The sequence below is a fragment of the Oppia nitens genome, unplaced genomic scaffold (assembly GCF_028296485.1).
Source record: "Oppia nitens isolate AA-2021 unplaced genomic scaffold, nextdenovo-longstitch-racon4-pilon3 scaffold9_pilon_pilon_pilon, whole genome shotgun sequence".
Taxonomy (NCBI): domain Eukaryota; kingdom Metazoa; phylum Arthropoda; class Arachnida; order Sarcoptiformes; family Oppiidae; genus Oppia; species Oppia nitens.
The window spans coordinates 2248849-2276420 of NW_026533253.1; the positions used below are offsets into that span (position 1 = coordinate 2248849).

Genomic DNA, 27572 nt, shown 5'->3' on the forward strand with positions numbered 1-27572 from the left:
TGATTAGCAATACATTTTGCAAAATACAAATATTTTAGTAAAAAACAAATATGTAATCATTATATTATAATTATGTATATAATATGTATATTAATAGTATTGGGTTTTTAGTAAAAATAATGTTTAAATTAATTGTTAATTTGAGACAACTATCGCAACAATTAATTGAATAATATTGTAGTGTTTGACGTAATTACTGTATTTATGGTGATTGGGTGTAGTGTTGGGTGATTGGCCTGTAAGTAGTGCAGCACTGGTACTATAGCACTGGTATTAAGCACTGGTAGTATTGGAAATAATGTAGAAGTACTGTAATGTTGGTAATGGTGTTTGTAGGCGGAACTGGTGTTTCTGGTCATACTATGTCTGGTATGACTATAGCTTCAAATGAATTGAGTTGTATATCCAGTATATGTGTGTAAATGTTAAGCACTGGTATGTTATGTATGTTATGCTGTTTTGCCACCAATTTGTTTGTATATTTGTGTTTGTCTTAACATCACCTCAGCATGTATTGTATGGACTGACCATTTGAAGAAAATTGGAAGTAATTAAGTGATATCTTGTGTGGAATACATTGATCTGATGTGTGATATAGTGATCAATGTCTTAAGTGATGGTGAAGTCAATGATTGTTGCATTCAATGGCTCACAAGTATAGGGAAAGAGAAGAGATTGTTGGCAAACGGTTCATATATTTACAGACATCGGGTTCACATAAAGTATCAAAGAGGACCAAATTATCACCATTAAGTGCTATCAATGCCATTAATAACCATCATCTTAACCAATCCAGTGATATCATCTGTAAAAGAGGTACCGTTAGGGCTGCCTCTCATCACGACCCACACCATCACGACCTAACTGTATGTCTTGAATAACACTATTTTTTATCACTATTTACCACTATTTTACAAATTATTATTATTTTTACTATTATTTTCATATAAATAACAATTGATTTATTATTGATTATAAATATATATATATATATATATATATATATATATACGATAAACCAATAAATAAATTTTCAAAATAACACCAAATTAAGCAAATCATATGTTTTGACGTTAGCTTACATTTAATCAAATATTTGTAAATAACACCAAATATATACATACATTAGCAATATATTCATAGCTTGAAAATCATTATGTTATCAATAGTTAGTTTAATTGTAGCAATAATTATATTTGCATTATTTAAATGTTATATTCAATTGTTTATTATCAGAGGTTTATTATCCTAAATGTTATTTACATTGAAATTTATATTTTTAAATAAAAATATTTGTTGTATATGATTTTATAGCAATTAATTGATATTAAATCGCATAATCATATTAGAGTATAATATAATTAATATATTTTGTAATATAGATTATTTATGTTGTTTTTACATTTTGTTTATGTAAAAATAGTTTTCTATTAAATTATAATTAATGTTTTGCGTTTATCAAAATTATTAAACAATTAATTTGATTAATAGTTTATTAATATTTATATTTGCAACATTAAATTGATGATATTTAGATTTTGTGTAATATTGTAAAAAATTGCAAAGTTGTAAAATATTTTTTTAAATAGGACTAACATAAAATCGATAAAAACTATATGTATTGTTGTATTACTTATTACACATACAAAATGTAAGTAATGTATGTTAGAAATATTGATGAAAAAAATGTCAATATTTGGTACAAATAGCTGTGAACTAAATATATTTTCTTGTGTTGAGTCACTGACATAACCGGACTGTTAGTTAGTGAGTCAGGTTTGGGATGAATTGAGGACAGGCTATAAATTGGGCATCACTTGAATTGTGATACAAGCAGTGCATCATAATTGCCGATAACATAACGCCATTTAATGGCTAAACCTCTTAAAAATAGTTAAACATATTTAACGTTTGAAAACTCACTTTAAGGACTTTGGACTCATTTCTGAATTCATTGTACCGTTTAGTTAGTGTTAGTTAATTTGCAACCAAAAAAATCATTTATAACTTATTATATGTTACTATAGTATTACTAATACTATGTGTTAGTGTTTGTGCTATTTATGGCATCATTTCAATGAACACAACCTTTAATTCTCTTTCGTTGATCTCTTTTCCTTATAATATAAACTGTTTTATTATTATTTTAATAATAATAATTTTATATTATTTTTATTAAATTATTTTTATTAATTATTAACTCACAATTTTCATGGCATTATATTATTTTTCCTTATAAATCATATCTTATTAAAATTATTTATACACATGTACTGTGGGTATTGTATTAAATTATAAAATGTATAATAATATTGTCATATTTTATTGTTATTGTTGTTTTATTTAAATGTGAATTATCTTTGAAAATTAAAATTATGTGAAAATAGTTTTTTGAGCCAAAAAAACGAAAATAAGTGAAGAACTAAAAACGAGGAAATGCCCGAAACATTATTTTTATTTTAAGAAATGAAAAACTTGTATATAAAAAAAACACTGTTTTTATAAGTAATGGAAATGCAATATACAGTAAGTGTTGTGTAAAAATGCATTTATACTAAAAGGCATTTTCTTATAGCACTCACAGCACTCATGTCTTATTCATTATATCTTATATATTGAGCGCACATTTAACCCACTTTAGAGTCTCTTGAACTATAAAATTGAGGCTTATTTTTCATTTTTATTTTCAAAATACATAATAAACATTTTATTTAATTATTTTTTCATGAGATATATTTTATGTGACAAATAATTGTCGAGTAAATCAACATAATTTTCCCATGTTCATTTTAAACTTGACATTAAATTGCAAACTTATACAAAATTGATTGAGATTTAATTGTAATTGATTTATTCCTTGTATATCACTTAACATATTTTAATTTTACTATTAATTAATAATTATATTTTTATACTTTTACTATATAAGTGATATTCACATTTGACATTTAAATCAAATAAATTTCAACTTTATAACAATTTTATAATTTATTACATTAGAAGTTAATATCACAATCAATAAGTTGATCAATATTTAAGAAATATAAAATACTGTATTTTAAAATATGTAATATTTATAGCTTTAAGTGAACTATTGGTATTAATATTGAGTATATGTTGAATACTATATGAATACTAAAATGAAATAGTTATATATAAAGAGTTATTTGAATATTTAATGACAGCCAAAATTAGTTAACGATTTTATAATTTTATATATATTTAAGTCATTGGTATTTCCGTTTTGGTCGACAACTAATAAAGACTATGAAATGTAGTCTTTGTTATCATTACATCCCTTATATAATGATTTTTCATTCAAATGATGGCATTTAATGTTAAGGGAAAGCCTCAGGCATTTCCTTTGTTTTGCTTATTTATTACTTAACTCTAAACTCATTGCTTTTATTGAATGACATTACTTACGATTAAATATTTAACAAAATTAATCTCATGTTTTGTTCTCATTTTTTATTTTTATAATACATTTTTGATTATTCATTAAATTACATTTAAAAATATTTAAAAAAATAATTATATGAATAAAATGTACAAAATTAAAAACATTTGTTTTTGAAGATTATATTAGCTATTATGCTATTATACTAGCTTATAGAATGGGTTGAATTTCTATTATCAAATTTATTATAAATGTAATGTTGTTTTTTTAAATTTATTTTGTTTGCTTTTATATATGTTTAATTTAACAAATTAGTAAATACAAACAAGCGTATTTTCTGTAAATATTTTCCCACTAAATATATTGTATTATATCTATTGTAACCAATTAACATTTTTATTACATAGATATTATTTTTATTTGTTAAAAATATATTTAAAAAATAAATTTTTGAATAAAATTAGATAATACACTGTATAATATAAATCATTTATACCACATACATAGCAAACTAATGAGGTTAATATTTTTATAAATGTTAGTATATTTAGATGTAAGCAGTATATTACGAAATTTGCTGATTACAACATTTTTTGAATATTATTTTTTAGTTATTTTAATGAAAAAATATTATATAGAAATGGTATAACAAAAAAACTAAATGTTAACTAAAGAGACTAAAAACATATGATTTAATAATGTTTTGAAATGTTATTGAAAATATCAAATAACAGCGAGTAATGCAGTGATGTAGTGATGCAGGTGTTATCGTCCTTGATATCAATCTTTACTATTTGTTTGCATTGCTTTCTTCATCCAAGTTATGCTTCATTTCTTATTATTATTATTTAGTCAATAATTTCATTACACAATATATTGTATAATAACTGTACACTGCTATGTGTTTTGCACCCATTTTAAGCCTATATTATTGACTATTGTATTACATTAGGGACCAATACATGAAATGTCTATTGTTGTTATAAATATACATATATGCCATATATTATATATACAGGTATATATTTATGAAGGCCATTACTTTTTTTTGAAAACCTTTACTTGAAGTACAATATATTATATGAGTGACTACAATGAACCATAGGCTGTGAGTGGGACCGCATAATACTGTATATAGTGTATAGTCTGATCTCACGTTAAGAGAAATTTGTGTTATTTACAAATCATAAACCATTGAAACAGCATTTGGCGACAGTTTTTTTGGGTTTATTTTTTTGCTTTAGAAAATAATATTAAATTATTGTAATTTTACAAAACATATTATACAATAGCAAATTTCATTTTTATTGTTTTTATTAATAAAACACATTTTTATACTAACTTATAATTTTAATGTGTTGATCACTGTAATGATTGTATTCATTGTTTTCGGTAATTTAAAAATCTCTATAATTTATTGTTTTAGTTATTCATTTAGATATAATTATACTGTAATTCATTTAAATAACTTGTGTTATTGAACAAAAAGCCATTAAATTGAAATGATAAAAACTTAAATTAGTTTATTGGTTAATATTTTTAGACTATTTCTCAAAATGCTATATAATACTGTATATACTGTAGTACTATATATAATGCAGTATAATGTTTGTAAACTTATAATTTCCTATTTATTTTGTTTATATCATTCATATGAATCTTGAATGAGTAGTCATTTTATTATTCTGTATTTATATAATACAATACTATTTCTAAATACATATATTAATATTAAATCATTATATTTATTTTGTATTAGAGTAATATAATTGATTTAAAATATGATAATACAATCTATATTTTATTTTTCTTTATTAAATAACTTGTTTTATGAATTAAGAGTTTTATATTTATTATAAACAATATTTAAATTAAATTTTTATTTTCATTTTTCTAAATGTTTATAACATTTAAGTATATATATATATATATTAAAAGTTGAATAGAGAAACAATTATTGAAATAAACTTAATGATAATAAACAAAAATGCAAACTTGATTACAAACATTTAGCAAAAATGTTGCCATTATCTCAGTTTATTTTTGTTTTCTTAAACAGATTAACAAAAATATATTAAATAAATTATAATAGTTTTGAAATTATTTGAAATTTATTATTATTAATATTATCTCTCAAACTAAACGCTAAAATGTTTGTAAAAATAGATAGATTTTTAAAGTTATTTTAGTATTTGGTTCAAAGTTAACGAATTGTTTATTTGAAAATTTAACGATTAGTTTTGTGAGTTATTTGCAAAATATATTTCAAGTATTTATATTATATGTTTATATTTGATAATTTGTTGAAAATATATATTTAACACAAACATGAGTTTTGCTGAAATAGATTTGTTTTCTTTATTATCAAATAACATATTAATTGAATATTTATGATTGTATTGACAGATATTAGTAGAATTTGATGGTCAGGACTGGAATAAGAGAGAATGGATTCGTGTCTACGATGGCAACAGTTTTCAGTTATTTCTTATTGAGAAAACACTCGTATGGTATGACAACAAACAACAAACTTCATTATCTCCATCATTGGTATGTTTTGAAAGTTTTTTAATTTATTTTATATTTACGTATATGTAATCTATGAAAATATTTTAAGTTTTTATTTGCAAAAATGTTTTTAATATGAATTCTGAAAGTCGTAAGTCTGTCATTGAATGTTACGATAAATATAATAATTGATATGTTTAGCCATAAAAAGGGAATGAATTTTTAATTATCTCTTGCATTGCAATTTTAATATAGTGAGAGGACTGGTAGTTAAGTATAGAGATGACGGTATACTATAGTGTAATGTTTGTGTCCTTGTGTGCAATCACTGCTCTCCCATTATTTTGCTATCTTATGATTAAGAGGTACACAAACTATTAACCTTTTTTTGTCCTTCAGTTTACGTATTGGTCTCAAACACAGCCAAACACTGTTGTAAACCGTTTTTTTCATACAATCCTTTCTCAATGTTTCCCAACTTTGAACAACCATTTACTCCATTGATATATCAAACCAAACAATTGCCACATATTTATACTATAAGCACACCTTTGTTTGCATTTTTATCAATACATAATTTGTTTTGTTTTTTAATTGATATTATTTAATTAGTTTATTGTTAACCAAAAATTGACTTAAAATTAAATTATTTGTATTTATTTGTGATTAACTTATGACTAACTTTGTGATTAACTTTGTATTTGTTTTATTCATTCATATTTGTTATTTTCCTCATTTTCAAGGTATATCATATTTATATTATAATTTTATAAATTGTTTATATTTATATTTATTAATTATTCTATAAAAATTATATTAATTTAAAATTTACAAATTTTAAATTAATATTTATTTATTATAAAAATTAAGAAAAAATAATTAAATCCAAAAACTGCCATTTTATTTACTTTTTATATATTAATTTTATTACTTGAATTTTAAGTATAATGTCTAGAAAGACAATGAGCTATTGTTTTATTAAAATAATAATTTGATTATTAAATAGCTTAGAAATGAGGAAAAATTATTTGACATACGATTCGGTGACTATAATAATAATTAGTGTAATTATGATTATTTGGGTTATTTAAATATTAGACATTTTATTTATTGAAACACACATTTTGTTGGAAAAATTGCATTTTATATGAGTAACAAATTTCCCTTAAGCTATGAATGGTTTTAAATTAATTTATTTTAATATCATAAATTTAATGTATTACTTAACTTATTTAATAACTTTATTATTATTAAATTTTACGTTATTTTATTAGTAGTACTATATTAACTACATTAATGAAAATGTGTTTTACACAACATGTTATTTAATTTGTTAGCATTTATTATGCAGAAATATGTTTAAAAATATATGTTTTTTTGTTTATATCGGTTTTGTCATTGAATTTATAAATATATTCATTACATTACTAAAAATACTATATTTATAATATTTTCTTTGTTTTTAAATGAAAAAGAAAAAAAACTTTTTAATGGACTGACTTTTATTTATTTTCTTGATATAATATTTGAGAGAAAATATATGATTTAATTTTTAATATTGAAATATATTTTGCATTTCTTTTTTTATGCAAATATTATATAAATTGTTAATTTGCTATTAAAGTCAATAAATAATGTTAATAAACTTAATATTATGAAATAGTCAATAAATTTTTATTATATTGTAATATATTTATATTATAATAAGAGATTTTATCAATTAGTTTCTATGGAAACGATAATACAATAATCAAACTCTTTAACTGATTCCTTATTTTGTGAATAAATAGTTTTATTTATATTTTGAAAAATATAAACATATTTATAATATATTTGTTTTACAATTATTTAATATGAATAACTTGTTTGTTTGCTTTTCATTTTTTTTGTTTCAATGATTTTACTATTTATATTTTTAACACACTGTATATACAAAAATACTTGTTTATATATATTAAAATACGGTATATAAAATAGACTGATAGTGACATGAATTTGCATTATATATATATATATAACGATTTTTAGTGAATTAATGTCCTAAACGTTTATACAAATAGCTAATAGTTGTGAACTAATTAACTTAGAGTTCAATGAATTCTTTTAATATTTACAATTAATATCTTAATTATTTTAATAATTGTTGTTTCAAAATGTCTTTATTTTATAATTAGTTTTAATTTTTAAAAAATAATTTATTTTTAATGGTAATATATATTAATTCACTATTGAACTAATAAGTACTAAATAGTATTACATAATTTATCTTAATATTTTTTAAATTTTATTGAATGATTTATGGATAAATAATAATTAGTTTATAACGAGTAAAAATAAACATGTTAATTAATAATATTTTTATTTATTAAATTTTATTACTGAAAATAAGTTTTTTTTTAATATTGAATTTAACTATAAATCTTATTAAAACAGTAGAGTATTAATATAAATATCATTAAACAATTTATGTAACCATGAACCTCAAATTTATAAAAATAAATTATATATAATATTTATACCATATTATTATAAGCAATGAATTAACATAAAAACTGTGGATAAATCTTTGAGATTTAAAAATAAATTTGATTTTTTTGCCAAAATTTTCCAAATCATTTAGACTAACTATTATTTAAAAATATATTTAATTATAACGAAATACTATTTTTAAATTTAACGAGTATTTAAAAGACATAATAAATATTTATTAATATATATTGTAAGTGTATTTTATAATATTATAAAGGTATTTGAGATTTTGAGTTATAATTAATAATTTAGTCATTATCTAAATATAGTCTAAAATTAGTTGAATATTAAGACAACAATCTGGATATTATGCAACTAATGTTAATTATAAATAAGTTGATCCATAGGTTGCAATGAAAAGGCAACAAAATTGAGTACAAAGTTATAGGCTTTAAGGTATTGTATAGTATTGCCAGTATTATGACCTTCATTTGTCCTTCAATACTAACACTGCATTGCAAACACTGCTTTCACTAAAAACATAATAAATTTATGTTAAATGATATAAAAATAAATAATATAAGTAATACATTCACTCATATGATTCATTTTATTTTATCTATAATTTATTTATTATTTATAAAAAAAATTGATTTTGAATTAAGCAATTTTTATATTAAAAGCATTTTGTATTATGTTTATAAACAATTATAAACATGGTTATAATGGTAGTGTAAATAGCGTAAAATTTGATTATATATTAGATAGCATAGAAAAAGTGAATCAATTAATAGCGGGGTATTTATAGTACATTAATTGTCAATAGTTGTCCGTTTATAAAATAGTTAGCAAAAATGTTGTATATATACTGTATATATATATATATATATATATTACTAAAGTGAATGGATGTGTCACTAAAATTATAAACCACTATATATTTGCCACATTTTATTGATTTTTTGCTGTTTTTCAAAAACAGTCTCAAAGAGCTGACATAACTGTAGGCCAATCCTTAGAGTCGATATAATATTACTTTCATTACATCTGCGACTATTAGATTAGATTTCATGGTATTTATGTTAGAAATAACTGATAACTTATTAAAAACATTATATGCTATAATAATTTATAATATAACCAAAAGAGTGCATATTTGTATGATTTTTATTATCTTAATTATATATTTAATTATATATATTTAGTTATTACTTATATAATTATTAATTAAATTAAAAAAATTATTATTTTTATTTAACTTTTAGAATTTCAAGCCATTGGTCGATAAAATTGGTTTTGAAGAAAATAAATTAAAACCAATTGAATTGTTAATTGACAAACAACTAGAGTTTGTTGATTGTAAAGACCTTACTATATATCAGGTAATTATCAAACAATTTTTATTTTATAAAATGACATCTGTTTCATAAGTTGCTTAAAAATCAATTGGTTTTTTGTTTGTTGATAACTAAACACAAAAATTGTTTATCATTAATAATGATTGCGAACTTATTTTATGTTGCATTGAAAAATGAGGACAATATATCCAATAGAGTCTTAAGATTACAAATTAATTTAGATACTGTTTAATGTATTTTTATTAATTTAAAAATTATTTATGAGCTTTGTGTATAAAAGTAGTATTTTTTGCAACATTTAGGCGAACCAGAAAATATTGGTTTTATTAAAAAAAAGTTACCCCATTTGACCCCATATTTTATAGTCTAACCATACTTTTTTAACTGTTAATACCGATTACTTATGGTAGCATTTTTCAAATAAATCATTTATTTGTGTCATATGTGGGAGTTTATGGTCTAACTTAGTTATTAATTTATAATTATATTTATTATTATTATTATATCAGCACTGATACTCGTGTTATTAAATATATATTCATTATTCATACAGTATTGTATGTCATTGTTTATATAATAGTTAAAGTATTTTTATTATATAAATGAAGCGATATTTTTGAAAATATTTGTAAAATAATTATAAAAATAATTTTATTTATTTTTTTCATTTTCTCGATGTTTACATAAAGCCATAAGTTTGTTGAAAATAATGATAATAATATACTTTATAACCGTATATCATATGCTTTAATAAAATGACAATAAATGATAAACATGTTGTTGAAAGCGATAATTTCTCGCAACAGTTTATATTTAATGTTTTTATGTTGAAAATGGCATCAATTGGTGATTGTTTAGTCAAATGCTATATTGTATTAAATATTAGGTTTTCTTAAACTCACATTTCCTGGAAATGATAGCATTTATAGTCTTGAAATACTGCAACACAAGACAACACATAAACCAGAGTCAGTCAGTCAGCTCTGAGGCTGTTATGGAGGTTTCAGACACTGTTTGTATGACTTGATGTTCAGTGCATGACATGAATGGTTGCCAACCAAACCAATCCAGAGACCAGTTAGTCCTTACTCTTGTTTTGATCTCATTATTATTGAATAACATTTATACACATATTGCTACCCATTTTAACCAAATGTTTATAATAATATACTAATTAATTTGTGATATATTTAATCAATGTTTAAAATATTGTGTCCATATTATCGGTTATTCATTAGATATTAAGGGTAAGAATATATAATATTTATTAACATATTTATTAATACATATGATTTAATATAATTACTTAATTTATTATAGTTAAAGATTCTAATCAATAGTTATACAACAATCATAACCTTAAAAAGTTAAATTATTAAAATAATAATATTAGAAAATTATTTATAATTTGATCAACAAACTCATTGAAGTGATTTCACTGTCTATTTTATAATCAATATATCACTTGTCATACTATATAATGACTTATGAATAAATTCATGGATTTATTTACTTTAAATTATTTTTATCATTTCATACTTTTATAATGGCTTGTAATTTATTGATTTTATATGACATTTAACTTCAATACAATGTAATATTTGCATATGTTTTATGTTACATATTTTATAATTTTAAAGATTTATTATTTAATGAATAGACAAAAAATTATGTACAATATCTATAATGTGGTGAATTGTAAAATGTAGATAATTTTGATATTGGTTACTAAATTTATTAGTAAATATCTATATTACTATTTTGATTAGATTAACAACAAAGTTGTATAAATATTCTTAATAATTAAATGACATTATTGTGAATAAATTTGTTTTAATCATTAGTTCAATGACATTGTTGTCAAATCACAAATACATTGTAAATATATAACCTTTTTATGTAAATTCAATAATATTATTTAGATAATCAATAAATTCAGTGTATATTTTATGTTTTATTATTATTATTGACTTTTTTTGTTTATTATTATTATTATTAGATAAAAATATTTATAGATTGATGTTGTTAATTTTTTAATTATAATTTAAATGTGTTGTATTAGGGAAAATAGGGAGTTGTCTAGTTTAGTGTTAGCCATGAGTTAATATAATTTTTGCCTGTATTTGCCATCAATTTCACTATTATGTCAAACATATATAAAACATTTTATAAATTGAGACTCAATTTGAGAGTCAGTCACGCCATAGCTTTATATATACACTGTATTTATATAATGTATTTATACTTTTTATAACAAATTATTAATGACACAAATGATATAACTTATATAAGCCATAGTCCCTACTAAGGGTCTGTTATTGGAGAACCAGTAAAATAGTTGATGGTTTGGGACATTGAGCCCAACAACCAGTTAGTAAACCGTATATTCAGAGCATTGATCGCTTAAATGAGTATTCATTTTAAAGCTTTCCTCGAAAACCACTAATTTTGAGCTCACATTGAGTTTATGTGAAGAGAAAAAACAGTATTGTATTTATTATTATAATTATTAAGATATTTATTTGTTATGTTTGAGTGATGAACACATGAATTATGATTATATATCAAACATATTTATCGTCTTTTTTGTGTTTTTATTATTTCTATTATTTCCTTCCCCTTTGACTATCAAACGTTTAATTGTAATTTCATATTTAAAACCTGTTTTGTGCGCTATTTATGTCGTTATTAATTCAATTCCCTTTTGATTTTACCATTAATTACATTACTTATTCATATAATGAATAAACAGTTGTTTTATTTAAAAAATATATTTTTGTTAACAAAATAATGAAATGTCGGTCAAGTTTATAATGTTTATAATCTCATCAAAATTTAATAAAATGTTCAATAGATGTGTTTTAAAATATTAAACGCTTTTATTGTTAAATTATTTTACATTAATAATGGATAATATTAGGTATTAAGTTAATATGATAGTGCAAAATGTTGAGTTATATTTAATAAGTAAATTAAGTTATTTTTAAATTAAGAAACATATTTAAGTGTAGTCTATACCCGTATACAATTATATACATAATATAAATACAAAGTTTGCATTACAAACAAATATAACTTTAAAAGCGTGAGATTAGTTAGTAGTCACACAAGTACTGGAAGATTTGGCCGTAATATGTATAACGCCTACCACTCCTACCACTGCCTATGAATAACACAAACTTAACAAAAAACAATTTGCTATCAAATGAGATGATTCATCTGTTTTTATCTGACTTTATATATAAACCTGAATTTTAAAAATCAAAATATAAAAACCAATAATAACTTATTATTATTCATTATTATTACTATTACTATTACATACAGTATTGTATATATCTTGTAAATAATATTTTATTGATCAAATCGTTATCGTTTTAATAGTGAATTGAAGTTTTATTACAATATTGATAAAAATGACATTTTTAACAAACAAAAGACAACAACGAGTGAGACAACAATTTAATGCTCTAATTATTGCCAGTCATTCACTTAAATGCATATCCTTTATGTTTTGTCTATTTTTTCTTAAGTCATTGTCATCAATATATTGATTTTTTGTTGCCATACTATACTATTCAACTGAGAGACAAATGAGTTATTTGAAAATCTCTAGTGTTTTCTATAAATGTTTATAAATTTATGAGTAATATTATTAATTAATATTTAATTAAAAAATATATGATATAAAAATGTATTGATTGATATAATAATAAAGATAGTTATATTATTTATATGTAATAAATAGAATAAATACAATGGATCTAATTTACATAAAATTGTATCTTTTTATTACAATAATTTACATTTTTGTTATATAAAAATATAAATGATATAATGTTTTTACTGAGAATTATGTTTATTAAATTTAATAAATTACTAGTTATTTGTAACTATAAAAACATTGTTGTAATCAACCAAAATTGAGTCATGCATATGATATAAATTTGTTAAATATATACAATAATCAAAATTATTAAAATAATATACCCGATTATATATTTTTATTTATTTAAAACATTTAATTTTAAACGGACGATAACTTGATATATTCAATATTATTGATTTATAAATTATAATATATGAGAGAATATTATTAGATTTTATTTAACCAGATATTGATAAGGGTATGAATATTGATGAGGTTATTGAGTAAAAAATCATTTAATTAGATTACCATCAAATGTATATAAATTATACATTATATAATATATTGAAAGTTTATTAGAAATTTATTATACAAGTTTTGTGTTTTTATTAAAATAACATTTAGATTAAACATATATGACTTGTTGTTATGTTTTTTCTCTATATTGGTATTTTAAAAAATAGCTCATTATTGAGTTGACTACTACTGTAACCTTTTTTAAATAATACTAGTGCTGTAAATGACATAGTTTAGAAACAGCTGGTCTTTATTAGGGGAGACTTGATGTGCTTTAGATGGCCAGCCAGTGCTTCACAAATCTAAAGCATTGAATTTGCTATGAATAGTGAGCACAGGGATGGCGATCAAAGTGTTTGTTAATAATACCAGAGAAATATGTGAGCCTTCCGTCTGTGCGAAGGAGAGACCCATTGCCGGTACCGGAGAGGGGATGTGATGTGAGAGACGTTTATTATAATTACACAATAGATGTTATATAGTAGTGAATGAGTGAGAAATCAATGTGAGTTCACGTTCACAACAATGTGCTTATCATAGCAATGGTTAACATAAGATATTGCATACAATACATACACTGAATCTATGACTCGTTTCACAGCTTTTAATAGAAATTTTTTGTTTTTATATTTAATGTGTTTTAATATGTTTTGTGTTTTAATATGTTTTGAAGGACGAGAAAGATTTGGAGAACCAAAAGGCAGACATTGAAGCGCCTGAAGTTAAAAAAGCATTGAGAAAGTGGACTGAATTTCAAGACTCACAAAAAATATTATTGACTACACCTTCAGTTTTAGTCGGATATCGCGTTAAAGTCTATAGAAGTGAAGGAACCACTCAGTGGTACACTGCTGTCATCGTCTCATACAACGATAATACCCGGGTATATATATATATATATATATATTATTAAATATATATTCAAATTTTGCAATTTTAGATAATGCCATAAAAATATAAAAATATGATTTACCTAAACAATTGAATCTAAAATTTGTATTAAAATTTTGAATAAGAAACAGTGTTGATTTTTTTATAATACAAATTAATGGCATGTTTTTATTAGAAAAAATCTACTATTTTCATAAAATATTAATTAGTAATCATACTATACATGCATTTACTGTATTTTTCTAGTGATATTGATATAAACATTTGCCATTCTGTACATTAATCTTAAATTATTAGTTTAAATAATAGTATTGTTTATTTGACTTTGGATTCAATCCTAATCTAAGTTTACATTATTTTTAATGTAGTCTATATTTTTATCATGAAAATGCGGGAAATATTTATATTTATATATATATTTATATTTAAGTTATTTATCTTAATTCAAAGTAATGAAACGATTCATTATAGTACTAAATACTACTGGTATACAAAAATGTTTAAGTCCTTGAAAGTAATGACTTATACTTTTTTGTCATCACATATCATACTTTATATTAATTATTTAAATTTAATAATAAGAAAATAAATATTAATTTAAATGATTGAATTAGGAATTAACGCTAACCGACGATACAGTACTAGAAGAGCACAATGAAGATCCCAGTCTTGTGCAGATGAAACTGATTGGAGACGGAGGTCAGTGTTTGTGTCATACATTTTGTTTTATTCATATAACTTATATAATATATCATAAAACTTGTAACATATTATTTATTTTATATTATTAATAAATATAAGCAATTAGATATTTTAGTGTACATGCAATTTATAATATCCTTTTATTATATTTTTTATATCATATAATGTGAAATATTATTTATTTGTCTATTATTGTTAATTAAGATATTAAGCAAAAAAAAATATTTCAATTGTTAATTGCTAGGAAAAGACTTGCATTACTATTGATTAGTTGTCATGTTTGCTAAATCTATGCTTAGTTTACTATTTTTTAATATAATTGATTTATTTTTATTTTTGTTTGTTTGACGTTATGTAGGCTTTAATAATTTATTTATTGATAAAAACTAGAGAAGTATAAACTATTAGTGTTAAATAACAAGTAAAACTTATCAAACAAATTATCATTAAATTAATTTTTTATTATTATAAATATCTGATCCAAAACATTATGTAACAACATTTTGTAATGCTTTCAGTTTTATTATAAAATAGTGATTTTTGTGTGAAATGAGGTCATAATAATTATTTATTTAGTGGTTCCCTTCCCTATGATTTGGGTCAATGAAAATTTTCTTTATTAAAACTTACTTGTCATCCATTAGTAATTAAATTCCGATTCAATAAATTATTGATTTATATTTATTTAAAAGTCAATTGTTATAAATTGATATATTTTTAATAACATTGAATACATGTAACTTACATGTAAAAAAAGATTGTTTGTTGTAATTATCGCATAAATGATTAGTTTTATCACAAAATGAAATAAATGGCAAATATGTTTGAGTTCAGTGTTCATATAATTTTATATTTATTATTAAATTATATTCCCAGTGATAGACTACTAAACATATTGCATACAATTTGATCCAATCATTTATTAATAAAATGTTTTTATTACTGAATTAGTGGTCGAGTCTATATTGAAAGGTGAAGACATTGGTATAACTCCAAGAAGACGAACCTGTAATCAAAATCAAGCCCTAAGTCTTTTGAAATGTAAGTGAAAAACACCTAATTTTTTAAATTTAAAATTTATGTTATAGTTTCCAATAATAACTTTAATGCTGATAATTATTGGCAAAATATCAATAAATGTTTAAAAATGATTTGGTATTATATTATATTAAGTATAAGATGGCATATATTGAAATGAAATGTATATTTGTATATAAAAATAATTTATTTATATGACACTTGTGTGCGATTAGTACTGGCAGTGAACCACTAACTACTTTGTATGGTATGTATAGTTATTTTTGTATACAATATTTTTTGAAGAGGCAAAAGTTGGTGCACTTGTATGTTGTATTATTGATAATAAAGTGAGAACCAGTACCAAACCATTTGAAGGTTTGCCGGGGGCAATGTATTGCTGGTGTCGAGAGCCACAGCCAGTGCCAGTGTTGGTCTGCTTTCATTCTCAGCCCAAATACATGCCATACAAGCTCTGGTCGTTTTAGTAGTTGTGTTGTGTGCCTCATCCCGGCCTCAAAGTCTCTAAGACAGAGACAGAGCTAACAAAATATTTAGTTAGTTGTTAGTTACCAGTCCTGTGCTTTCTCTATGGCTCTGGTATGTTGAGTGAGTGTCTGAACCAATAGATGAGTTCATGATTTCTTCACACAATTCTTTGTCTGTGCCATCAATAGAGTAGAGCCGTTGTTGTTGTTGTTTATAAGTTATATTACAGTACAGTATTGAGTGTATCGCCGATCAACTAATTATTATTGCAATTTTCTGTCCAACACTTCAAGGACTTCAACACTGAAATTATATGAATGTTTCAAATGTATGAGTTGTTCACCACTACTATTGAAGACTTACACTAAAATGGTGTACCATTTGTACCATTACTGACTAAATTCATTACTAATTAAAGTCATTGTAATTATTATATCAATTGATATCATATTTTAGATTTGTTGCTAAACACTGTTGTTTATCAAATGATATTTGCTTTTAATAATAATTTTTTTTATCAATTTATATATTAATAATAATACTAAATGTATACAACTAGTGTCTTACCAGTGCTAACCAGGCCATCATTATGTGATATTTTATATAATTTTTGTTTTATTTTGTTTATCATTTTGTTGATATAATGCTATTGATTGTATACTTAACAATGGTAAGCCTTTTAAAATTAATTATTTAAAAATATATTTGAATTATACTGAAATTTATTTCAACAATCTTTATTGAATATATAAGTTTGAATTAATTAATATTTATTATTATATATAAAAGTGAATCAACTATTTAAATGAATAATTATTAAAACTGATGTAATTCATTATAAATGAATGAAATTAATAGCAAACTATTATTGAAATTATTTAAAACCAAATAATGTAAAAATAGTCTCAACATTATTGTCGACTAAACTCAAGGTCATAGAGTTGTTAATGCCTTTGCATATAATTGATGGCATTTCTGCCATACAATTACTATAAACCATATAATCATTAAATTATTTAAACATTTTATTTTTACAAATCAATTAATTTAATGTTTTGATTAATTAAATTATTGATTTTTATAAACCAAATTAATGTTGAATAAATTATCAGTCTTTCTTTACCAGTAATTGTGTTATTTTTAACTCTTAATTACATATGTATATCATATAGTCATCGATAGTAATTTTTGCAATTATTTCACAGTCTATCAATTCATTTGTCTTGTTTTTGTATTTTCTATAAGTAAACGCCTTATTAATTAATAAGCATTACTGTATGTCTACAAATCTCAGATAATTTTATAAATTTCATTTAATAAATTATATTTATGTTTGTTTTATTTTTCTTAAAAATTTGTTATTAATTTTTTCTTTATATATATATATATAATTAGATCAATTACTGAATGATTATGTTTGATATTACCATATAAGTAAAGTTATAATTGCAATAGTTAATAAAAACTTGTATTATTAGTATCATATGTAATAAATTAATACAATATAAGGTTATGTGAAGTGATTTATTCGCTTACATTTTATTAATGTATAAATTATCAAAAATGTTTGTATAATCAAAAAAGCTTTGAGTTTAAGATATAGCAACTATTTATGAGTTGCAATGAAAACATTTACTGTTCACTCAAATAATATATTATAATCTTATCTTAAAAGTACTCTTTAAATAATGAATATAATGGATACAATAAAAAACGATAACATATTGATGTATAATCAAATGGTAGACTTTAATCTGAATTTTGTGTTAGTATATATTATACTATATATATATTATATGATATCCTTTAAATTGTATTATTTGTTATTTACTAAAAAGATTGTGTAATTTGAAGTAGACTTTTGCTGCAATTGAATGCACTGTAATATAATTTCTTAAGTAAGAACCATATGTCAAACATCTGTAAATTTGTTTCTTAATGTTTGTCCACTATTTTGTTTGTTTTCTAAAACATACATTTCATTGACTTGAACTGCATTTTTATTTGATTTGCACATTAACTACTATAAAATTTAGTTGAATTTATATTTTATAATGAATAAGCAATTTATAGGTATAATCATGATTTCTATTTATAGCTGTAAGTGTAGGTGCAAATGCTTTATCCGTTAAACATTTGATTATTTGCTTACAAAAGCATTTGATAGCAAATAATAAAAATATTTGAGTGAAATGAATACAATTACATTAATATAATATTTTAATTATTTTATACACTGTCAACAAATTGCAAGTTTAATACCAAGTGATAATTCAAAACATTACTTATTATTATTTTTATTAATGTATGTATTGTTTGCTTTAATTTTAAAATAATTGTATAACCTTGGACATTATATTTTCGATAGACACATATATAGTAGTATTATGTGATTTATAATTTGTATTTATTAAATTAATATTTGAATTATAATGAATTTTTAAATATTTTAATTGCTTTTATATAGTATGTTAAACCTTTTAGTTGTTATAATAAATAGTGAATTTAATGTTAAACTCAGATAAATTGGTTGAGATTATTAAACATGTGAATACAATTTATGGACAAATAGTGTGATGTACTCTCATTTTAGGCCACAGTTTGTCAACACTATTATATAGACCATAGTATTGATATATCAATGATATTAGTCTAATAGTCAACAACTCATGAGCCATAACTCCATTGCTTTTATATTATAACTAAACAGAGAGTTGTCAGATATGAGTGGGTGTCGAGAGAGAGAGATGCAGTATATAGTGATGAATAACATAATAATAATATACTATATTTTGTGATCAATAATAAATTTAGTATTTTATACGTATTAATTTTGGTCAATTATAAAATAATTAACAAAAAATTATATATTTTTTTATATCAATGATTAGGTCGAGTAATAACTTCTGAAAACAAGAGTTCAGTTAATGTTAAAAACGTTAGTGAGAGTCATAAGAGACATATTACTAAAGAAAATAAAGACATTAAGGATTCCATAGACAGTAGCGATCAACAGGTGCTCCAGAATAAGCCAAAGAAGTCAAACAATCAAAAGACTAAATCGGATATAAAAAAAATAGAAACAATTAATTCAGTAAAACCTCGAAATTCTTGTCGACAGACATCGAAAAGTTGTGAAATAAAAGCACAAAAAGCTAAGGAGTTGTTGGACACCAGTGATAGTAGTGATACCGAAATTGAAGATTCATTGAAGATATCAGATGAACACAAGAAGACTCTTCGCAATAAAGGGAATCGCAAGAAATGTCAACAAATATCAGAAAGTGATCTCAATATTAACTTTTTTGAAGAAGACAGTGAACCACAAGTGATATCATCAGATAATAGCATTGCTAACACTAATAGTGATAATTGCAATGATTTAAATGTTTTAAAAGATGTCAAGGATTTACAAACTATTTGTTGTGAAGTTTCAAAAAATGAAAAATTGAAGGAAAGTTGTAATAAAAGAAATGAATTGAAATCAAGGACTGATCAAAAAGCTAATGATATAACAAGTGTTAAATGTGTTTCACAATTATCACAAAATTCAATTAATGTATTAATTAACACTACAAAAGATAGTTCAAATTCAGTTTCTGTTATTCGCAAAGATATCAGTCAATCAAATCAAACGCCAATCTCGGAAACACCTAATTGTGATGTGTCTCCAACGGTGCCTATAATGTGTTCAATTAGTGAACCATTGAACACATTGGCAACCAATCAAATGAAATGTGAAACATTCCCGAAGCGATCTAATATTATTAGTGAAGATAACCGAAGTAATGACAATAAAACTGATTTCCAACACTTGACGACCTCAGGTGCTAATAGTGTTTGTGTCAATTTAGACATTAAGTGTAATAATAATAATAATTTGGATAAAAGTTTGAATGAAACCAATAATTCAAAAGCTTCATTGGCCTTAAATCGACACGAGTCGGTAACTGTTTATAGAGATCCAAATTTAGTGGACAAACAAATTATAAGACATATTGATTCAGTGCAACATATAAGGCACGGACTCATGCATTCCGTGAACACGACATCGTCTACGACATTGACCCGAAGCCCTGACTTGGGTCACATGTCGTCGACAACATCACAAGTGAGAAGTAGTCATCCATCGATTCTTCCGCCTTCAATGTCATCGATGTCTTCAATTCCAACACAATATAAGCTTAAAACGCAGCCAACAATTCATTCACAATCACCTTCACAGTCATCACATATATTACCGGTCAGTTCATCTCATCCATCACATCGACTTACAAGTCCAGTGGACCCAATATATCACCATTTGATGCAAACAACGCATCCAATGGTTCCCGGGTTGAATGCTCAAGCAATTAGTGACAATTTGTATTGGCAGCAAAAAAACTATCAGCATCTCTCTTCAATTCCCGGCGCTTGGAATCTATATAATGAACAGATTAGGGCACAAGTACTTCAAGATAAACATCAAAGAATTGATAGGTTTTGCATTATTATAGAAATACACTCATATTTTCCAAAACTATATTATTTTCATTAATTATTTTAGGGAAAGACGAGATGAAAAGGAAAAACTATTAAAGAATGAAAAAGAGAGCAAAGATTATAATGAAAGGATACGACATGAAGTGCACTCTAAGAATAGGGAAGAAAATGCAAAGGAAGCGGTGGACCAACACTTTGAAGAGTCATTACGTCTAATGAGACAAAAGGTTAGTTAAAATTTGAATAAATGATTTCAATTTTATTATACATTATTAATCAATTGGTTATTAATTGTTTAGAATCCCGGGTGGAGTCCAAACCTGCAATTGTCTAAAACACCTACAAATCTGTCCCATCAAAGTCATGGTTTACCTCAACATCAATTGCCACACTCGGCATCACATGTTTCACAGCATTCTTCACAAAAATCTCGAGAATATGTGAGAGAAAGAGATGTCTTTTCTAAAGAACATAGAAATGATTCGGAGACGTGGCTCACGTATATGCAACCATCCAATCATCAACATAGCTCTCATACAGCACAGGGATCTCGAGTTGAGGCTATTTCTAAGCAGCATTTATCAAGTGCTCGGCAGTTGCAATCACAACCAACACATCATTTAATGAGTGAACTGGCCAGGAAAGGGGCAACTTCTAGTCCAGTGATGGATATATCAAAACATAATCAAATGTCATTTCGTGCCAAAAACGAACCCAGTCTTGACATATATGGATATAAACCAAATAACCAGAACATCGGATATATAACAGCAGCAACTGCTGCACAACTTAAAGATAATAATCGTTTGAATATATCATCAGCTGTTTCAACGGCACCATTAATGACAGCTCGAACTGATCACTCAAAAGTAGGAACACCATCGGCACACAGTCTCGACAAAAGGGAATCTCCAAAAATTGACCGATCGATTACACCTAATAGTAGAAATAGTACACCTCTTGGAAGACCTCCGTCATTGTCGCCAAAACAAAAATCACCTAAACTTATGACTCAAGAAAGAGTTAGCCCTTTATATCACAGAAGTCAAAATCAAATAATCAAACAATACGATTATCCAATGACCAGTGCACCACCTGCTCATCAGGGAAGCACTTCCCGATCGACAACACCTCACTTAAGCAGTGCATCGCCCATATCTTTTCAAATACAAAGTCAAATACCAACTGCCCATTCCTCACAAAATCAAGAACAACCGCAAAATCTTGTAAAAACTGATTCAAAATCAAAGAGTTTTAATGACATAATGAAAACACAAATCGATAGAAAAAGATGTTCTCCAAACATGAATTTACATCAAAAATCTCCCAATTTATCAACTAATTATCAGTCATTTAATTTAATACAACAGGGATTGGTTCCCAATCCTTCATATAAAGGTATGCCTACAACACAATTGACAAATACAACGCCATCAGTGATAACACGACCACATTCAGCAAAACCAATACCGAGTACTACCCCTACTTCAAGTCAGTCACAATCATCTGCAATGTTCAATAAGCCCGGACCAGGAATAATGAGTGGTATTCCCGTATGCCGTCCAAACAGTATTCCTTATTATGAACCTAACCGAACAAATGTGTCAAATTCGCAAAAATATCCACAAAGTCTTTCTCTCAACAAAACCGATTCAAACATACATTCAGAGGCTAACAGAAGCGCCAAACCAACACATCAGCCATATATTCAAACTCAAGACCGTAATGTCTTTCATAGAGTTTCTTCTCCACATTCGCCTCGAATATCCAGTGGTCCGATACCGCAATCACCTTATGGACCGCCACCAGGAATGGTTTCCGTCGGTTCTAATATACCAACTCAGGTGACACCTCCAGCCGCTCATTCGGGGATTAATCCGTATAATATGAGTAATGTTAAACGAAAATCTTTGGAACCAATAGTCAATCCTCTAAATAACAATAAAAAGCCAAAACATGAAGAGAACTCAGATATTATACATACATTGCAGATACCATCTAATGATAATGTGGTTAATACTACTGGCATTATTCAAAGCACATCCAGTGATCAATTTGAACCATTGAGTGAAGTGCCAATTCAAAAATCTAATGCAATAATTGATTCAAATGATACAACATCTGAAAAAATTGTTGCAGATATTAAGCCACAAATCTCATCCAACACTTCAAATGAAACTATTATTAGTTCGCCAACAAATAGCAACTCTTCAACATCTCAGACAAAAGATGATATCAAAGTGATGGCCAGTACTTCAAGCGCTACAATTACTCCATCGACCACCAGTTCATTTCATCCAAAACTTAAGAAAGCGTGGCTTCAGAGACATTCTGAAGATAAGACGGGTGTTTCTACTACCACAACGACAACGACCACTAATGTTGTCATTCATAATGATATATCTAATTCAAACAGTGACAACACTAATGACTCTAAAGTAAGTGATGTTACAATTAATGGTGTAATTAATAAAAAAGAAGTCAAAGATGAGGATATTAGTGGTGATGATGACGATACCACATCTACTTCTGAAACTGAATTAAGTAATTCATCGAAAAGTAGTAAACGTACTTCAAATACGCGCTCAATTAAAACAAGAAAGAGAGTCCACAATCAAAATAAAGATAAAGACCTAAAGAAGCGGAAATCTGAAAGCAATAAAAGTGATGAAAAAATTGGTAAAGAAAACGAAGAAAAGAAAAAGAAAGACAAAAATAAAAATAATGACAAAGAGTCTAATGACTTGCGGTCGACAACAACAACCAGAAGAGGTCGCAAACCTAAAGCATTGAAAAATGACGAAAAGGATAAGTCATCCAAAGAAGCGAGTGGTTCACTGATGAAGAAAAAAGGAAAATCTGACAGAATGGCAATCGCAGAGCTTAAGAAAACTGGTAAACACTTTCTTCAGGGCGGCTCTTGTGTTGAGGTGGCGCCCAAACTCCCGAAATGTCGAGAATGTCGAATGACTCCAACTCAGAGAAATCGAAAGCCAACTATATTTTGTCGCTTTTATGACTACAGAAAACTGGTGTTTAAGAGTAATATATTAACAATCGCCGGCTTCTCTCAACCACAGGACGCCAGTGAAGAGGATCTCAAATTATGGCTTCCAAATGATGAGATGCCAGCAGATCTTGACTTAGAGACAGCTAAGTTTGTTATCGCACACGTGGGCGACCAGTTCTGTGATTTAGTTAAACAAGAAAAAGAGGCACAATTATTACATATGGGATCAACTAATAAGAATATCACATGGAAAAGAGTGGTACAGGGAGTTAGAGAAATGTGTGACGTCTGTGAAACCACTCTTTTTAATATTCATTGGGTTTGTGATAAATGTGGATTTGTTGTTTGTATTGACTGTTATAAAGCTAGAAAAGTTGGATCAATTAAAGAGGATATGTGTCCAGCGAAAGACAGAGATGGCTTCCAATGGCTTCTTTGCAATAATCGTCAACAACACGAACCTCAGAGACTCGAAGTGACTCAAATCATAGCCGCTTCTGCCCTCTCCAGTGTCGGCCGAATGCTTCATAATTTGCGGACCAAATGGAATATCAGTGCCAACTGTACGTGTGTTAGTGCTCTCAAAGATAACAATCACAAGAAACCCAATGGATTTACCAAACAAGTGCTAAGTGTCGTCAAATTGGACAATAAACAAGTGAATGGCATTAACGACACAAATAGCAAAAACTGGAAATCAATTAATGGTTCGGTAGCTATGATTAAACAGGAAACGGACAGTACGTTAACGGGCTATAGTTCAGAGAGTGGTAACTCTCCGCTCAGTTTTTTCGTTGACGTCGCACTCACTTCTGAAAAGTTGATTTCTAAAGATGACAATGAAATCAAATGTAAAAAGAAGTTAGCGATCAAAGCTGAAAAGGAAAGTGAAATTAACAGCGATGGTGACGACGATACTAAACATTCAACATTAAGGGAACTTCTAATGGGTCCCACATCTAAATTAACGACTAAAGATAATAAATCCAATGGATCATCACTTAATGAATCACAAAATATTAAGAAGACTGAATTAGAGTCATCAGATGTTGAGACAAAAGATGAAAATTGTGCGAAAAAAGAGCCACAAAAAGAGTTACAACACTTTACGAGAAGATATTTTCCGCTTCGCAAAGAAACTGATCCGTTGCCTATAATTTGTCGGATAATCGAAGAAACTAAGAAACAATATCCGCAAATACCACACGACTGGTTTAGCGACGGAAAACTTCTTGTATTACTCGAACCTAAGAATCCCGAAAACATTGCATTATTTCAGGAACAATGGATTCGAGGACAGGTATGTTAATATATTACCATTAATTGAAAATTTGTTTCTAATCAATAATAATATATTTGATTGAACAGCCGGTTTTGGTAAAAAACAATCACAAGAACTTGAATAGTCAACTCTGGCACCCGGATTCGTTTAGTAAAGATTTTGGTGATATTAAAAATGATTTAATAAATTGTCTCAATGGAGATATTCTACAAAAGCAACCGATGAGGAAGTTTTGGGACGGATTTGAGAATTTGCAGATTAGAATGAAAGACAAATCAGGAGAATATATGCTCTTAAAGCTAAAAGACTGGCCACCAGATGAAGAATTTAGTGAACTATTACCCACTCGTTATAAAGATCTGATGTCTTCTCTTCCACTTCCGGAATATACGAGTAGAAATGGTGTCCTTAATCTCGCCGGTCGTCTTCCAGATTGTTTTGTTCGACCAGATTTGGGACCAAAGATGTACAGCGCATACGGATCGTGTCAGTACTCGGATAAAGGAACAACTAATCTTCATTTAGACATCAGTGATGCCGTTAATGTCATGATTTTTGTAGGCATTCCTAAAGAGAGCTATAAAACTGAAAAAGATTATCTTCAAGAAGTACAAGAAGCTGTTGATAGTGCCGGTTGTGACGAACACATGAAGAAAAGGGTTCGCGAAAAGGGAGTCAAATTAGGAGCTCTTTGGCATATCTATAGTGCCAGAGATGCCGACAAAATACGCGATTTACTTAACAAAGTGGCCATTGAAAGGGGAGAAACACTGGAACCACATCACGACCCCATTCACGACCAAAGCTGGTATTTGGATGAAAATTTAAGAAATAGACTTTCAAAGGAGTACGGCGTTGAAGGCTATGCTATAGCACAATGTTTGGGCGATGCTATCTTTATTCCTGCCGGTGCTCCCCATCAGGTCCGCAATTTGAACAGTTGTATCAAAGTTGCCGGAGATTTCGTGTCACCAGAAAATGTATCGCATTGTTTCAATTTGACACAAGAATTCAGACAATTGTCTGACACTCATACCAATCATGAGGACAAACTACAGATCAAAAACATTATATATCATGCCGTCAAAGATGCCCTCTCTGTGCTCCGGAACCATCAGTGCCCTCCCAATGACTCGCAATGATATAAAGATTCAATACTAGTCAGTCATTTGGTGTCAATTTAATCATCTGATGACTTGATTTGACATTTAAGTCCTATTTTTGACTCATTGGCCTCACAAGCGTTCGGTTGTTTGACTTGAAATAGATTTTGTATTAACGGCTCATTTAATGTAATTATATATTAACATTAATTATATATATATATATAAATAAATAAATACAAGTATATATCATATTTGTGACAATTTTGTTACGATTGTCACACAATGGTATTCATACAGATTATTATAGATATGATATATGATGTAAACGAGTGAATCAATATATGAAATATACATAAAAAGCTCAAAACATTGTTTAGTTTTGTGTAATATTTGATGCCTTATATCTGGTTTTTCGTTCATTTATTCATTTCTTATAAATTTTATTTTATTTCCTGCCATTGTTTTTGGCTTATAATCACAATTTGTTTAATGATATTAAAGACATACTCATCAATATATGTAACTATTGAATAATTATTAGTAAAATAAATAATAAAAATATCAATTTATGACTAACTGTTTATTTATTTATTTATTTTTTGGTCAATTATGGTTAATACTTTTTTGATATAATTTTATTCAAATATAAAACAAAATTTACAATTAATTACTACATAATTGAACATTAAATGT

General features: G+C 25.7%; 1 protein-coding gene across 1 annotated transcript; it reads left to right on the forward strand.

Moving 5' to 3' along the window:
* Positions 1 to 252: 252 nt before the first annotated feature.
* On the forward strand, positions 253 to 27292 carry LOC128964815 (lysine-specific demethylase 3B-like). Its single transcript, XM_054311453.1, has 10 exons — positions 253 to 866; positions 5807 to 5950; positions 9643 to 9759; positions 14574 to 14783; positions 15406 to 15490; positions 16445 to 16534; positions 19891 to 21478; positions 21546 to 21708; positions 21781 to 25791; positions 25860 to 27292. Exons 1-10 carry the CDS (start codon positions 645 to 647, stop codon positions 26913 to 26915), a joined length of 7686 nt encoding a protein of 2561 aa, XP_054167428.1. The 5' UTR covers positions 253 to 644; the 3' UTR covers positions 26916 to 27292.
* Positions 27293 to 27572: the final 280 nt, after the last annotated feature.